Genomic DNA, 15,160 nt, shown 5'->3' with positions numbered 1-15,160 from the left:
GGTTTGGCTCAGTGGATAGAGCGTCGGCCTGCGGACTGAAGGGTCCCAGGTTCGATTCCGGTCAAGGGCATGTACCTTGGTTGCGGGCACATCCCCATTAGGGGGTGTGCGGGAGGCAGATGATTGATGTTTCTCTCTCTTCGATGTTTCTAACTCTCTATCCCTCTCCCTTCCTCTCTGTAAAAAATCAATAAAATATATTAAAAATAAATTTAAAAAAGCACACCGCTATAAGAACCATTTTCTTTATTGATTAAGGTATTACATATATGTCCTTACCCCCCCTCTTTAGCCCCCCCTTGGTAAGAATCATTTTATGAGAAGTGTATCGGTTGGGGTTAGAACTGGCTTCCAGTTCTGGCCCTTTCAGTGACTGGCTTAGTGACATGTAAGGTCCCTTCGCCTCAGTTTTCTCAAGTGCAAATGAGGGAGGCATTGCGCCGCCTTCCACTTAGGGTGGCTGTGGGGATTCAATGAGATAATATATGTTGAACACGCAGCACAGCGCCGAGAAGAAAGCCTTCCCTTCCCTGAAGGGCTGGGCTTGGCCATGGTGGTGACGTTTCCCGTTAACACCAAATCATACCTATGGCTGAGGGAGAAGTGAGAGAGGCCGGGGGTCACTCACTGAGCCCTGGTCTGTGTCAGTGAGAGATTCCGATTGACCATCTATGTGTGCTTCTGATGGTTTTATGGTTTCAGGTCTTAAATTCAAGTCTTGGATCCACTTCAAATGGATTTCTGTTTGCAGCGTCAGATAGTGGTCCAGTTTCGTTCTTCGGCACGTGGCTGTCAAGTGTCGTCTTTGTTTTGTTGTTATTTTTGAACCCTGTTTACTGAAGAGACTGTCCTTTCCCCATTGGATGCTCTGGGCTCTTTTGTTGTAAGTTAATTGGGCATATATGCCTGGGTTTGTTTCGGGCTCTCTGTTCCGTTCCATTGATCTATGTGCCCGTTTTCCATGACCGTACTCTGATGTTTTGATCACTGTAGTTTAAAATCAGGGAGTGTGATGCCTCCAGCTTTGTTCTTCTTTCTCCAGATTGCTTTGGCTATTCGGAGTCCTTTGTGGTGCCATACACATTTGAGGATTATTTGTGCTATTTATGTGAAAATGTCATTGGCATTTTGAGAGGGATTGCATTGAATCTGTCATTTTGGGGGTAGTAGAGACATTCTAACAGTATTATTTCTTCTGATCAATGAGCAAAAGATCAAGTATGAATTTCTGTAATGGGTCCGAGTTTCTCACATCTTTGCATTTCAAAGCCAAGGGCAAAGAGTGGTCAATATTTTCTCATAGACCGTTTCTGATATTCAAGGTAGACCAACAATGATATGAATTCATCCCGTGAATTTGAATGAGGCATTTCTCATTTGGGGGTTTGTAGACTACACTTGAAAGAAGTTTCCCTTCTGGGTGCTTTGCTTCTATGTGGTACTGCGCACGCGCGCGCGCACACACACACACACACACACACACACACACACACACACACCATGCTATTTCCATGAAAGCAGGGACTTTTTTATTTGGTTTCCTGCTGCGTCCCAGTGCCTGACACACAGAGCTGATAATTACAGCTCAGTAATTATCAGTAGAATGAATAAATAAATGTCAAGTTCCAAACTGCTGAGTCTACTTCTCATTAAGTCAAAATCTAGAAGACAAGAGCTGGAAGAAACAAAACCCAGAGGCACTCAGGGGTTTACCATCACTCTCCATGGGTCCCTTTCCCGTCACAAGTGGATTTTCCCTGAGTCTCCAGCCAGTCACTCTCCTGAGCCTGAGACCCTGATAGCCAACTGCATAGCACACACTGGACACCACCACTTGGACGCCACATGCACCTGAGATTTCATTCATCCTTCTCCTCCTACGTTCCCTGACCATCGTCCAAGCCAGAAAACATCTTCTCACCCTTGACCCTCCCCACTTCCGGGCACCCCTGTCCCTTCCCCACAGTCCCTCCCTGGCTCAGACATCCCTCTCTTACTTGGGACTTGCAGCAACCACCTCAGTGATCTCTCCGCCCCTCCAACCATTGCTTCACCATGAACAGAGTGACCCTTCTGAAAGGCAACTCTGATCATGTCCCTGCCACTGCCTCCCCCAATGAGTCTAAAACCCCAGTCTCCTTGGCCAGGTCCGCAAGATCACGTGAGCTGTGGTTCAGCATCAACTCCGAATTGGGAGCCTTGGTCCTGTTCTTTGGAGAGGCTCAAAGCTGCCCTGTTGCTTGTGTGCATGCCCTCCGTCTCGCTGTGCCTTCTGCCTGCAAAGCCCTCCCATCTTTCAGCCTTTGGTTAGCCAATTCCTAAGCCAGCGCATCTTCCACACTCTCACCGCCTCTGTTGACCTTCCAGTGAGCCTCTCCAAATGAACAAGGTCAGATTCCCTGGGAAACTCAGACAGCCTTTTGTGTTTGTGAACATGGGAGGTCTCCCTGACCCCTTACAGGTTTGATTACAGAAATACAAGTTTTCAAGGGCCTGGACTCGAGTTTATTTCCTAGGTTGACTTTTGAAGGGCTTTCTGTGGCCTCCTCTTAACCCTCCCAGCCCCCAGCATGACTTCCATTCTCATCACTCTGCTATTAACGTTCTCATGAAACTCACCACATTCTCCATGGCCAAAACTTATGAACTTTGACCCTTCTTCATTCTTTCTGACTGTCAGTTACATGGGACTCTCAGCCAGGTTGCTGCTGGTCTTTCAAATTCTATTTTTATTGGTTTCTGTGATTTTTTTATTATCCCAGCGTTCCTGCCCACCATTCATCTGCTTCCATCACTGTATTCTTTTCTCCACCAACCACTGGCAACTCCAAAGGATCAGTTTCTGATCTTCTTTTATTCTTTCCTCTTTCTCACCTTATATTTTTCACTGTCTCTCATGACTTCAACAGTCATCTCTAAGGTTTTGACTTTTAAATAATCTAACTCAGACCTGTTCTCTCACCAAGTCCATGGTGCCATCGCCCTAACAATCTCTGAAATTGCTGCCTGGGTTTCTGACTCCCTTCCCCTTAAGCCAAGCTCATTTTTCTGCCCCAAACTGGTTTCCCTATTTCCCACCAGCTTCCCCAGTTTTCTTCTCTGTTGTGATCTCATCAGTCCCAGTACCAGTGTTAAAATAATATTGCTACCTCCGATTCTTCCTTTTTCATTCCCCATATTCATTATCAAGTCCAATAGATTTTTCACTGCAGTGCCTCCCTAACATTCCTTCTTCTTTCTCTCCTCATTATACCAATCTAATCTTTTCTCCCCACAACCCCATGTTTTTTTCTAGGCACACCGGCCACCGTACTGTCCTACACACTTGATGCAGTAATTCCTGAAAGCATTTCCTCATATCCCCCCATCCAGAAAGTTCTTTCCACCTCTTTCTGCCTCCCCAATGGGTGGTCATTTAAAGGTCATTGCAAAGCTAACTTCCCTCGTATAGCTATATTGCTTCTGATCCTTAGGCCTTTGCACATAATGTTCTCTTGATCCAAAATGTTTTCCAGACCTCCAAGCACCATTCATTTAAGAGGTATTTGTTGAACATCCTTTATGGAAAAGATACTGTACTATGCACTGAGGGCGCCTATATGAATGAGACCTAGCACAGTCCTATAGGGCATTCAGCTCAAGATTCCTCTCTCCTGTCATGTTTTTTATGACTCCCACAGACTGGACTCTCAGCTCCCTTGTCTGTAGGTCTAAGTACTATCTCATAACATACTCCTTAGATTCTTTTATTCCTGTTGCTTAAATTAGTGAATGGATATCTCCTTTCTGGTATCTCGTTCACTGTATGATCGGTATTTGTGTAGGTGACTGGAATGTGAGTCTTTTGAATACCATTCTTGTTTCTTTAATATTCATCAGAGTGTCAACGTCTTTAGTAGCTATAGGGCTCGATAAATGTTTGGTGAATAAACAAGTTGGTGTAGGACTTCCACTGTCTTAGTACATATTACACCATGTTGTTATTATGGATTTATCAAAATGTATGTAGGAATCTCATGTATGATAGGGGGGGAAGTAATGTCCCCATTTTTTTCAAATAAGGACACTGAGGTTCAGGGACATTAAGAGCCTCTCCTGAGTTTCCACGGCAATAAATGATGGACTAAAATGCAGACCTTTGGGATTTTACCCCAGTGCCCTTCCTACATGTCCACTGTACCTTTCATGTTATTTAAGATCTAAGGGGTACAAGTCCATAATCTGTGTTGTAGCAGATGTGAGCAGGCTCTTAAACCTTCAGTTGAAGGAATGACCCATTGTTTTCTTTCTTGCCTTAATCACTGAAAAAAGGAAACCATTGATTCAAATAAGCCATGAGGTAAAAGAGTATGTAGGCACAGCCCACTGTTGTGTAAACCTACTCTTTAAACAGATTGTATCAGTTAGCTGCTGCTATATAACAAAGTTCAGTGTTTTGAAACAATATGCATTTTTTTATTGTTCAGAAAACCATGGATCAGCTGAGCTTAAGGGGCTATCTCCTGTGGCTATGGTTAGCTGCCGATTGGGTTGGCAACTCTGCTGATCTTGCCTGACTGTTCCCCCAGGTTCAGGGAGAGGGTAGCTCTAGGTTGATCGAGGATGGTCTTAGCTGGGCTAACTGGGCTGTCCTCCACATCGTCTCTCATTCTGCAGTAGGCTAGCTCAGGCTTGTTCACACCAGTGGCAAGGTTCCAAGGGGGATGAGCAGAAGAGCACACTATCTCTTGAGTTCTAGGCTTGGAAATGGTACAACGTTACTACCACTGCATTCTAGCTGTAAAAGTGGGCCATAGGCCATCCAGGTAGAAGGAGTGTGGAAGAGTGTCCACCTATTGATGGGAGGAGTCACAATGCAGAAAGCTGCATCTAGGAAGACCAAGAGGATTAGGGCCATCTTTGCAGTTGACCAAGAGGATGAGGGCCACCATGCACGTACAGTCCCCACTTCCTGGCACTCCGCTCCTGTCCTTCCGGTTTTGCAGGGTTGGCCAAGGGGTGTCTTACCCACGGGGAATCACATAGGTTGCTTCTCAGAAATTTCTCCAAGCTAAGAGCAGTACCTCATTTCTATTTTTTTTTAAAAATGTTAAGAGGAAAAATAGAAGAATGTCAAGGAGAACTGCAGTTCATTTTCTGAAAATTAATTGTGGCTAGAGGAAAGGAGGCATGGAACAAGTTGGCCATTAGAATTCATCATGATAGAGATTGTTGTTAAGTAGTTGAAAACCCATAACTTGCCGTGAAGAATGGATATTGCACAGAGTAGGATATAGGTTTATCTGGAGCAGTCTGCTGCTGGGAAGTTTGTTTTTGTCATCCTCCCCCCTCCCCGCCCCGCCGCCCCCCCCCCACACACACACACACACTGACTCCAATCAGATACTATTTCTGAAAGGCTACCCATGCCTACTTCATGAAAGAAATATATAGGGATGTGCCTGCATCTCTGCTCAATTCTTTTACCCTAGCCCAGTGATTTCCAACCTTTTTTTATCTCATGGCACACCAAAAAAAAATGTATTTTTTGCTTATCTGACAAAACAAATAGGTATAATTTTGATTCATTCACACCAGATGTGCTAGTGTTGTGTTTGCTGTTGTCATTGTTTTATCTGACAATCTAAGAGAAAGAGGTCAGTGCCCCTGACTGAATAGTCAGGTATTGCATGTTTTAAAAATTCTGTGGCACACCGGTTGAAAATCACTCTACTATATATGTGTGTTCTCCATTTTAAGACTATCGATTCCTGAATATGACACTGCCTGTACTTTTACAGAGAAGTTAAATTGACCCATAATGCAGTCATTCAGATACTTGAGGGCAGGTTGAGCTTTGGCGGTGAGAACTTCAGCTTTATATAACACAGAATTTCCTGCCCTTGAACATGGCTTATAGAAGGGGTTACTGAACTCTCCTTTTCTAAACTGGGAGCTTTTATAAACCACATTGATCATGCAGAAGATGTGCGGGTCTACTCCTGAGTAAAGCAGAGGGCCAGTCTCAGTGTCTCTCACTTCTGCTGTTGGAATTCTGTTTTATGCCGTCAGTAAAGACCTTCATCACAGCCCTCGTCATGTTGGATAGCTGTGCCACAAACACAAAGCCAAGGACACATCCACCCCCTGAGGACAGGATTTAGGAAAAGCCAGCATTGATGGCCCACGGCTTCCAGAGGGTCTCTGTCGAGTAATCCTGCCGATTATGAACAAGGCATCTCAGAGACACTGCCATTTCTCAGCTACTCGTGGCCAACCTCCTGCTTGGGTACATCACACAGGAGTGTTTTATTTTCCTTCATCTCTGGAGTTGAACTTAGGGTATTTCCAATAATTTATATAAGACTCTTATCCAAAGAAAAGGATTTGTCACTTATAGCAGAGCCTCTTAACTCCAAATCTCTTCTCTTGCAAGGATGGCCACCACACTGGGCCTGCCCCAAAACACAGCCACAGCAGGGCTGCCCACACCAGCCCAGACAGAGGAGGAAAAAAGTATTTGGAATTATAGGACCAGGGGGACACTGTCCACTTGAGAAGAGATAAAATCTTGACTTCTAAAAGCAATCAGTAAGAGGAAAGTGTGTTGAAAATTGTTTTGTGTTCCTGGCTGGTTAGCTCAGTGGGTTAGAGCATTGTCCCAATATGTCAAGGTTATGATTCAATTTCCTATCAGGGCACATACAAGAAACAGCCAATGAATGCATACATAAGTGGAACAATGTCTGTCTCTCTCTCTCTCTCTCTCTCTCTCTCTCTCTCTCTCTTTCTCTCTCTTCCTCTCCTTCTCTCTCTCAAATCAATAAATGCTTTAAATTAGGAAAATTGCTTTTGAAAGTCTTATTAGCCTAATATACTACTTCCACTAGAAAGAATTATGTGGCACTTGCACATTCTGATAATTCAGGCATTTTCTGTAAGTGCTTTGAATAACTTTAAAAGCTGGGCTGGGCTGGTAGATCCTTGTTAAATTCTCAGAATGCCACGTCCGGACTATTTCCCCCAAGACTTGCATATTTAATATGCTGTAAAAATTCTAACTATGCACCCTGCGTGGCCACTGGCACTGAGAATGCTAGGCCATCCCTCACACTCGGCACCTGTGTGGGCCATCACGCGGCCCTCTGAAGTCCTTGCCTGTGTGTGGCCATGCTGCAGGCTGGGAGCAGTCCTCTGAGGATGCCGTGTTAGCCTCCCTTTCACAAACCCTGAAATCAAGTCCAATCACAGGACTGGATTCATTTAACAGGCACGCAGGCAACCCTACCCTCAGCCTGTTCCCAAAGGCGTGTGTCTCGTTAGTGGCAGAGAAAATGTAGCTGCAACCTCCTTTACCAACCTCCTTTCTCTGTGCATTTGTTCAAATATCTACCAGTGGATTCATGGCAAGTTCGGTATTAGGAGAGACACGGCCTCCACCTCTAAGGAGAAGCTGATCTTGGGACTATTAACTCACCCGACTTTGCCTAACTTTACCGTGGGAATGGCTACGTTAAGTGCTTGAGGACCTACCCCCAAATCCTAAAATTAAGGGAAAGTATGTCTCTGTCCATCATAGGTCCACCTGGCTTCAAATCCATGGGTAGTTCATTTAGAAAATGATTTTTAAACTCAGATGAAGATATTTTTGTGTTTTTCTCTTAAGCGTGTCTGTATGTTAGTGACAGGCCCTCTCCCACGCATGGCAGCCAGATAGCTCTAATCCCCAACGTGGCCCGTGATTCCTGCAGTTAGCAAGGAGGCGAAGAGACAAGACAAACAGATCCCAGAGTTTGATATTCAAGCAGGAATAAACAGAGCATTATGCTTCCTTTGCTAGACTGAATATAGAAAACTTTATGGACAAAAGCCCTGTACATTGTATTTTGCTCTTTTTTTTTTTTTTTTTTGCTGTGAAGAAATTTCTAGTAAAGCGTTGTTTTTGTCTCTTCCTGAATCCAAGTGAAATCCACATCTTTTGCATGTTTCCTGCATTGCGTTTTTATTGTGTGCATGGAAATCAATATTCCAGGTACACGCACAAGTGCGCACATTAAAACGAACATGGCTTCATTTATTTCCATGATGAGACATTGAAGGAAAAGTGCTGGGGTGTCTGTTTTCATGTTCCTAGGTCGAGATCTGTACATCAGAGGTATTTGTATAAGTGACACTTTTATTACGTTCATTTCATTTGCAATATGATAGTGGATCATAAATACGTTACTTTTATGCCACCGGGTCTGATTTGTAGCTCTTAGCCCTCCTGAGGAGAATACTTGATATTTTATGGAGCACCTTTCGTCCGAGAAGCGCTTTGCCGACATCGGCCAGCTTCTTCCGAGTGTGTAAATCACACGCGAGACCCTTTGGATGCCCCACCTGCTTTATCAGCCTCCCGGCTCCTACTGTAGGTGGACAGCGGGCAGTGAGTCCCCTGCAGGTGACGAGACCTCTCATGTCTGAGAGAAAGAGGCTCGGGGGAGCTCTGTCCACAGAGGCACTGACAGCTGACAGAATCCCACATTAGTCACCTGCTCATCTTGTCCTTCACAAAACTCATTTTGGGCCCCATTGTGGGTCTGGCGCTGTCTTAAATCCTGGGGACACAGGTACTAGTAAAACACAGCCCTTGCCTTCCAGGTGCCCACAGACGAGGAGTGTGGACAGTAATAGCCCCGCCCACCTTGTGATGGTGACGGTGTGTGCCCCTCCTCTGCCTCCCAAGCCCTCCCTGGGACACACTGCACCTGAGAGCAGTGTGTCAGACCCCCAGATTTGTCACATGATACTGGTGCACATGCCCGCCAGTTGCCATCGGAGTGAGAGAGGAGCAGCCATCCAACATCACAGGCGGCCTTTGGGTGAGCATCAGTTTCACAGCACAGGCTCCCACCCACCACTCCATCCTTCCTGTCAGTTCACCCTCCCCGTGCCCCAGCATCAGCTCCCTGAACCCGGACCCTCCCTCCGCCCCCTACACACACACACACACACACACACACACACACACTAGTACACATTCCTGTCATACACACGCAGAGCTCCTGCCGCATCCTTCATAGCGCTCGCCATGCTGTGGAATCATGTATGTGTGTGACAGACCTGGCAGAGCACAGTGGTTAAGAGTGAAGGCCATGGAGCCAGGTTTTCTGAGTTTAAATCCCAGCTCTATCACTTACAGGATGCATGGCCTTGGGCAGGGGACTTACCCTTCTGTGCCTCAGCTTTCTCATCTGCTAAATGGGTACAATAATGATACTTCCCCGTCAGGTTTTGTGAAGATTGAATAACCTAATATGAATACAGGGTTCAACAAGTGCCCCATAGCTGCCATGGTAGTTGTAGTAAACATTTTCAGTATTATAATGATACTCCAATATGAGTCACAGTACATATAACAATAGTGATGCCAATATTATGCTTATTATTATTGCCATCATCATTACTATATGATTAATGTCTGTCTCCCACCATAAGTGAGCTCCGTGGCAGGAGCAGCCATCTGTGTGGCTCGCCATTTTATCCCCACAGCAGGTGGCACCTAGTAGAGGCTCAAAACGTATTTGTTGAATGAATGAATGAATAGACAACACAGTGAAGAAAAAAACGAGTCCTCCTGATCATTGGGTGTTATCAGATGGCTTCTTCAAAAGCATCATTGCCACGCACAGCACGGACCCCACGATAATGCCCACAAGTCCTCTGTGTTGGGCTCTACCCATGTCCACGTGGAAGGGCCTCACCCCCCTCTTCCTGTATGACTGGCCTCCACTGGCCTTTACCGCAGCCTCACTCTTTCCCACCGCGTAGGTGTCTGGGAGAGTGCTGCCGTCCAAGGGGAGAGAGGCCTGGACTCCTCTGTGATGGAAAGCAGTGGAGCTGGTGCGTGTACCAGATCCCCCGCCCCCCCATCACCTGTGTCCCCCCTGCCTTGCATGGGTGCCCTACACAGGAGGTGAGCTCCTGCCTGGTCCCAGCACCTGCTGACCAGGAGTCCCGGAAGCTGGACAGAGCACCGTGCGCAGGCCCGCACCCCGCGTGGTGTTCCAGGCAGTGCACCGCGGCCTGATTCTGCGGTTCTTGGCAGCCGTCCCCACGCCTGGCCCAGATACCATGTCTGCATTCCACAGCCGTCTGAAGCCATGGAGCAGAGCAGCTGCTGAGGCCACGTGCCCAGAACGTTTGCCCATTAACTTCGGAACCTTTGCCTAATTGGGGAGTGATCACCAGAGGTGTTCCTGCATTCTGCAGTCTCAGGGCAGTTTCCAAGAGTCTGGGAGTCCTTTGGCCCCGGGGACAGGGGGGACGTGGCGAGGCATTTTGCTTCGAGAGGGCAGGCGCAGTCCGAAGGGTGCAGGAGGCTGCTACACACAGGTCCCCTGGCCGCTCACTGGTCAGCGGCTAAGAGTTCTCCACATGTGGGCCCCGAATCACAGAAGTTGGAGTTGGGCTTCGCAGCTGTTATTCTGCAAATGGTGGGCATTGTTACCGCACAGCCCAACCCAGTGCCCCCACGGGGCGACCTGCTGCAGCTCACTGAGGTCCCCTTCCCCCTGACCTCACCCTTCACCTTCAAGCTCAGTGGTGGCCACTCAGAGTGTCACCCTCCCTCCTAGGTAACCCTCCCTTCCAGAACTGGGTTTGCTTATCTGAGTTGTCTAGGGCAGTGGTCGGCGAACTCATTAGTCAACAGAGCCAAATATCAACAGGACAACGATTGAAATTTCTTTTGAGAGCCAAATTTTTTAAACTTAAACTTCTTCTAACGCCACTTCTTCAAAACAGACTCGCCCAGGCCGTGATACTTTGTGGAAGAGCCACACTCAAGGGGCCAAAGAGCCGCATGTGGCTCGCAAGCCACAGTTTGCCGATCACGGGGCGAGGGGGCCGTGGGAAACAGAATGCTTAGGAATGCAGACGCAGGCCCCAGTCCTGCCTGGGGGCTGGGTGATGGGTAATTTTGGGCGTGTGGTTCCTCTCTTGGCTTTTCTGTACATTCCACTGAAATCCTGACTTGATTGCTTGCAAACAGGATGATCTTGGGCCTCGGGTTCCTAGAGTGTAGAAATGGGATGGCAATGTGCTCCTCACCTGGCTCGCTGTGAAGTGCAGTGAGCTGGAATTCCTCGTTGCTTAAGGCAGCGGCCGGCCCTTGCTAAGTAGCCGGTAAGGGCATTGCTGTGACTGCCGTGTTAGGTGCTCATGAGTGCCATCTTGGCTTCCGGTTCAGAGCAGTCCCTGGTGTCCAGTGACTTGGGACCTCCCTCGGGGCTCTGGGTGGTTCTTGTTTGAAGGTGTAATTTACATAGTGTAACGTGCGTCCCGTGACCTGTAGTATATCCCCGAGGTTGTACAACTGTTAGGACGCTCCAACTCTAGAACATTTCATCTCCCCAAAAAGAAATCCCAGACCCTTTAGCAGTCACTCCCCATCCACCCTCCACCCCAGCCCTGGGTGACCACTGGTCTGCTTTCTATGAATCTGCTTATTCTGAGCATCTTATAGAAATAGAATCAACCAGCGTGTGGCCTTTTGTGCCTGGCTTCCTTCCTTGAGCATGTTTTCAAGGTTCCTCCGTGTTAGAGCATGTGTCAGTATTTCATTCCTTTTTTTGGCTGAATAGCATTCCATTGTGTGAATATACCACCTTCTTTGTGTCCATTCATCAGCCGGGGGACCTGTGGGCTGTCATGAATAATGCTGCCATGAACGTTTGTGTACACGTTTCGCATGGACATATATTTTCTGTTCTCTTGGGTATGTATGTAAGCGTGGAGTTGCTAGGTCACATGGTAACTCCCGGTTTAACTTTCTGAGGTGTTGCCAAACTCTCTTCCTCACAGCGGTTCTGCTGTGAGTCTGGTGCTAGCTAAAGAAAAAGGGTCCTTGGCAGGATCCGGGAAGGGAGAGGGTCCGATAACCTGCACCCTCAGCCCCTGTGCTCACACTCCAGCCTGCAGGCCCCCACTCACAACCCCAGACTCCATCCCGAGAGAGAGACGCAGGGGCATCGCCGCTGCCACATGCCTCCCCCTTCCTCCTCACGGTCTCCCTTTTGCTAACGGTGTGTGTTCTTTGTGTGTATTCTTTGTGTATATTCTCCCTGCTGTAAACCATGCTACCTCATCCTGTGTTCCCAACCTGCTGGGAACAGTCCGGGCACGTGGAAAAGACTGCACCTGAGGCTGGGGTGCCTCACACTGCCTTTCGCCACTTTCTAGACCAGAAATGTTCTGAGCCGAAGAACAGTGTCCTCTCAGAGTCCCAGGGGAAGACAGTCATCTTGGGAGGCTTTTTCTTCCCAGGCATCCACTCCTTTAGGAATAAGTGTCCCCGTGAAGAAAGAACTGATCACCTGCATCAGCTTGGGCACATTACCCTCTCTGAGGCTCAGTCTCTTTCTCTGTAAAATGGGTTTAAAGTCACCTACCTGATAAAGGGGTTAAGTGAGATACTGTAGACAGTTGTTATGTTCAAGATAGTCAAGAAATGTGGGGTTTTTCCCCAGCCCCCCTGCCTCCTGGTCGGGGGTGAGCGGCTTATACACACACTGGTATTTTTCAGTCCCTTTTTTCCCCTCCCCTTTTGTCCTCACTCCCTCCCTCCCTCCCCATTCCCATCTCTTCCCTTTCCCGTTTTCTCCTCTCCCATGCCTTCCTTTATGCTGCCTTCAGCTCCAGCTCCAAGCAGGGCCTCGGGTCCTCCTGGTGTAGACCCAGGAACTGCTCCCCGGAGGCAGCCCGGGGCCAATCCTCTTGGGCGATCGCTTGTGCCCTGGGTCATTCTGCAGCACAGATTCCCAGGTCATGGTGGTGGCACACACAGCCCGGTGGTGTCCAGCCTGGCCACCCTGGTCCCCAGGGAGTGCGGACTCCCAGAGGGGGCGCATGGGCTAGTTTTACCCGTTGGTCTCCCGGGGTTTCAGTTTCCTTCCCCAGGAGATCCAGGCCTGAGGCCAGAGCTTTGAGTTACACTCGGATTTGAAGTCACCCGAGAAGAGGCCTGTGCTGGGAGAGGAGGCCCCGGCTTCCACTGCCCCGGGTTCCTGGGTGCCGGCTCTGCCCGGTGCTGAGCTGGGTGGGGCCTGTGGGGCCCAAGACACACCTGCTGAGGGCCAGCGGCCAGACAAGGTGTGCAGCGGCTGTGGGTGAATGAGTGAGTGAATGAATGAATGAATGACTGGATGGTTGTCCAGGCTGAGAGTTCAAAATGCATAGATTATTGTTGTTTAAATAACTTTATAAATGATGAGACATACGATTGATACAGAAAATTTAGGAAGCAGAAAAGCATGAAGGGACAAAAACCATAATCCCATTACCTGTAAGAGGAATTTCTCCAAAAGTGCCAGTCAGTGAACTCAGAAAACTGAAAAGCAAAGTGTCAAACCAAAAAGCTTAGTTTGGAATCACCGCGTATGATGTCCTCCCCACCCCCACCCCGCCGTGTTGTTTGGGGACAAGTCTCCCAGGCAGGTTCCTTTGCGATGCCTCTCAGCCCTCACCCTGGACTTGGGGAGCGTGCTCTCTGTAAGGCCCGGTCCACGTAGCCAGTTCTCTCCACACAGTTAGCCTCTCGGCCCTCTGGGCGAGCCCAGGCCCTCCTCCAGGACTGCATGTGCACACTCAGGAGGACAAGCCCCGTGCTCTGCCGCCTCCCAGCCCCCAGCCTCTTTCCTCGGGAGATGTGTTTGCAGCACCTTTTCCCGCCGTTCCTGTTCCGAGCGTCCAAGGAACCCAAGGCGCGGGGAGACGGGCCCTCCCAGCTCAGGCAGTGCGGGCCCGGCCGCCAGTGACCCCCGATGTGCCTTGTCTCTCCTTTCCAGCCGTCAGGAATGACAGGAACAAGAAGAAGAAGGAGCCGACGAAGCAGGAATGCACGGAGAGCTATGAGATGACGGCAGAGCTGGACGATCTCACAGAGAAGATCCGAAAAGCGCACCAGGAGACCTTCCCCTCGCTCTGCCAGCTGGGCAAGTACACCACGGTAAGACGCTCCCCGCTCCCGGGCTGCTGGCAGGAGGGGCACAGGCCCCTGTGCACACGTGCGTACACACACACGCACACACACACACACGCACACACACACACACGCACACACACATGCACACATACACATGCACAGGCTCTTCCCGGGGCCTGGAGGGGACCTCCCCCCAAACTCGGCCCAGGACGTGCCTGTTGGCCCTGGGGCTGTGCAGGGGTACCCACCTCCTTCCTGGAGTTGCCCTGGGACGCTCTCTATGCGGCCGGTGTTTCCTCCGATCAGTCACACGTGCACGCATCCCCCCCCCCCCCCCCCGAGAAACTCAAATTGAGCGTTTCCTCTGCGCCAGGCCGTGCGGGAGGCATGGGCGACATGAACGAGGAAGGTAAGCTTGCTGCTTGCAGGGACTCGGGGTCTGGTGAAGGAGACCGGTGAGGTAGGTGTTCCTTGGGTCACAACGGACACCGGTACAGAGCCCAGTGGGGACCCAGAGGGGGGCAAGGGATCAATCTTTTAAAAACACCGATCCACGTGTAAGATCCCCCCCAAGATTATTGGGGCCCTCCCTGGGCCAGGGTCTGGCTTGTGTATCACCCGTAAACCAAGGCCTGGAAAAGCGCAAAATGGGTGTGGCCCTTGCCCAGGTAGGGAGGTGGCTGGGCGGTCCCCCTCTGTTCCCAGTGTTCTGCTGGGAATGGCTCTCACGGAGGTTAGAAATAGAGAGAAGAGGGAGGGAGAGGAAGTGGGAGCAAAGGTAGGCGGCGTGTGTTTCCTGGTCTGGGAGGAGCTGGTAGAGACGTCATGAGGCACTTGACTTTTTAAAGCGTATTTCGTACATATTATGTTCCTTGATGTATATTCCTAGCGTGTGGCACTCAATGAATATTTGTTGAGTGAATGAATATAACTAGGATGTTGTTCTGGCCTCTTTAAGTGGCTTATGTTGTTTGCCTAGGTGCTAGTAAACATACTTTTTTAAAAATGCAAGTATAGCCCTAGCGCCAGTGGCCGGCAAACTGCGGCTCGCGAGCCACATGCGGCTCTTTGGCCCCTTGAGTGTGGCTCTTCCACAAAATACCACGGCCTGGGCGAGTCTATTTTGAAGAAGTGGCGTTAGAAGAAGTTTAAACTTTGACTCTCAAAAGAAATTTGGCTCTCAAAAGAAATTTCAATCGTTGTACTGTTGATATT

The 15,160-nt window shown here is 49.0% G+C and overlaps 1 protein-coding gene across 3 annotated transcripts in view; it reads left to right on the top strand.

The window, feature by feature from the left end:
- The window catches only part of RARB (retinoic acid receptor beta), a 150,935-nt gene that overhangs the window by 112,416 nt on the left and 23,359 nt on the right, over positions 1-15,160 (top strand). For all 3 annotated transcript variants that reach the window (XM_079795636.1, XM_079795637.1, XM_079795638.1), the window contains exon 4: positions 13,809-13,969. In XM_079795636.1, coding sequence (XP_079651762.1) covers positions 13,809-13,969 — 161 coding nt within the window. The remainder of the gene's footprint in view (positions 1-13,808; positions 13,970-15,160) is intronic.

The sequence above is a fragment of the Cnephaeus nilssonii genome (genome assembly GCF_951640355.1).
Source record: "Cnephaeus nilssonii genome assembly, chromosome: 17".
Classification (NCBI taxonomy): Eukaryota; Metazoa; Chordata; class Mammalia; order Chiroptera; family Vespertilionidae; genus Cnephaeus; species Cnephaeus nilssonii.
Note: the sequence above shows the minus strand (reverse complement) of the source record. Positions and strands in the feature narration are given on the sequence as shown.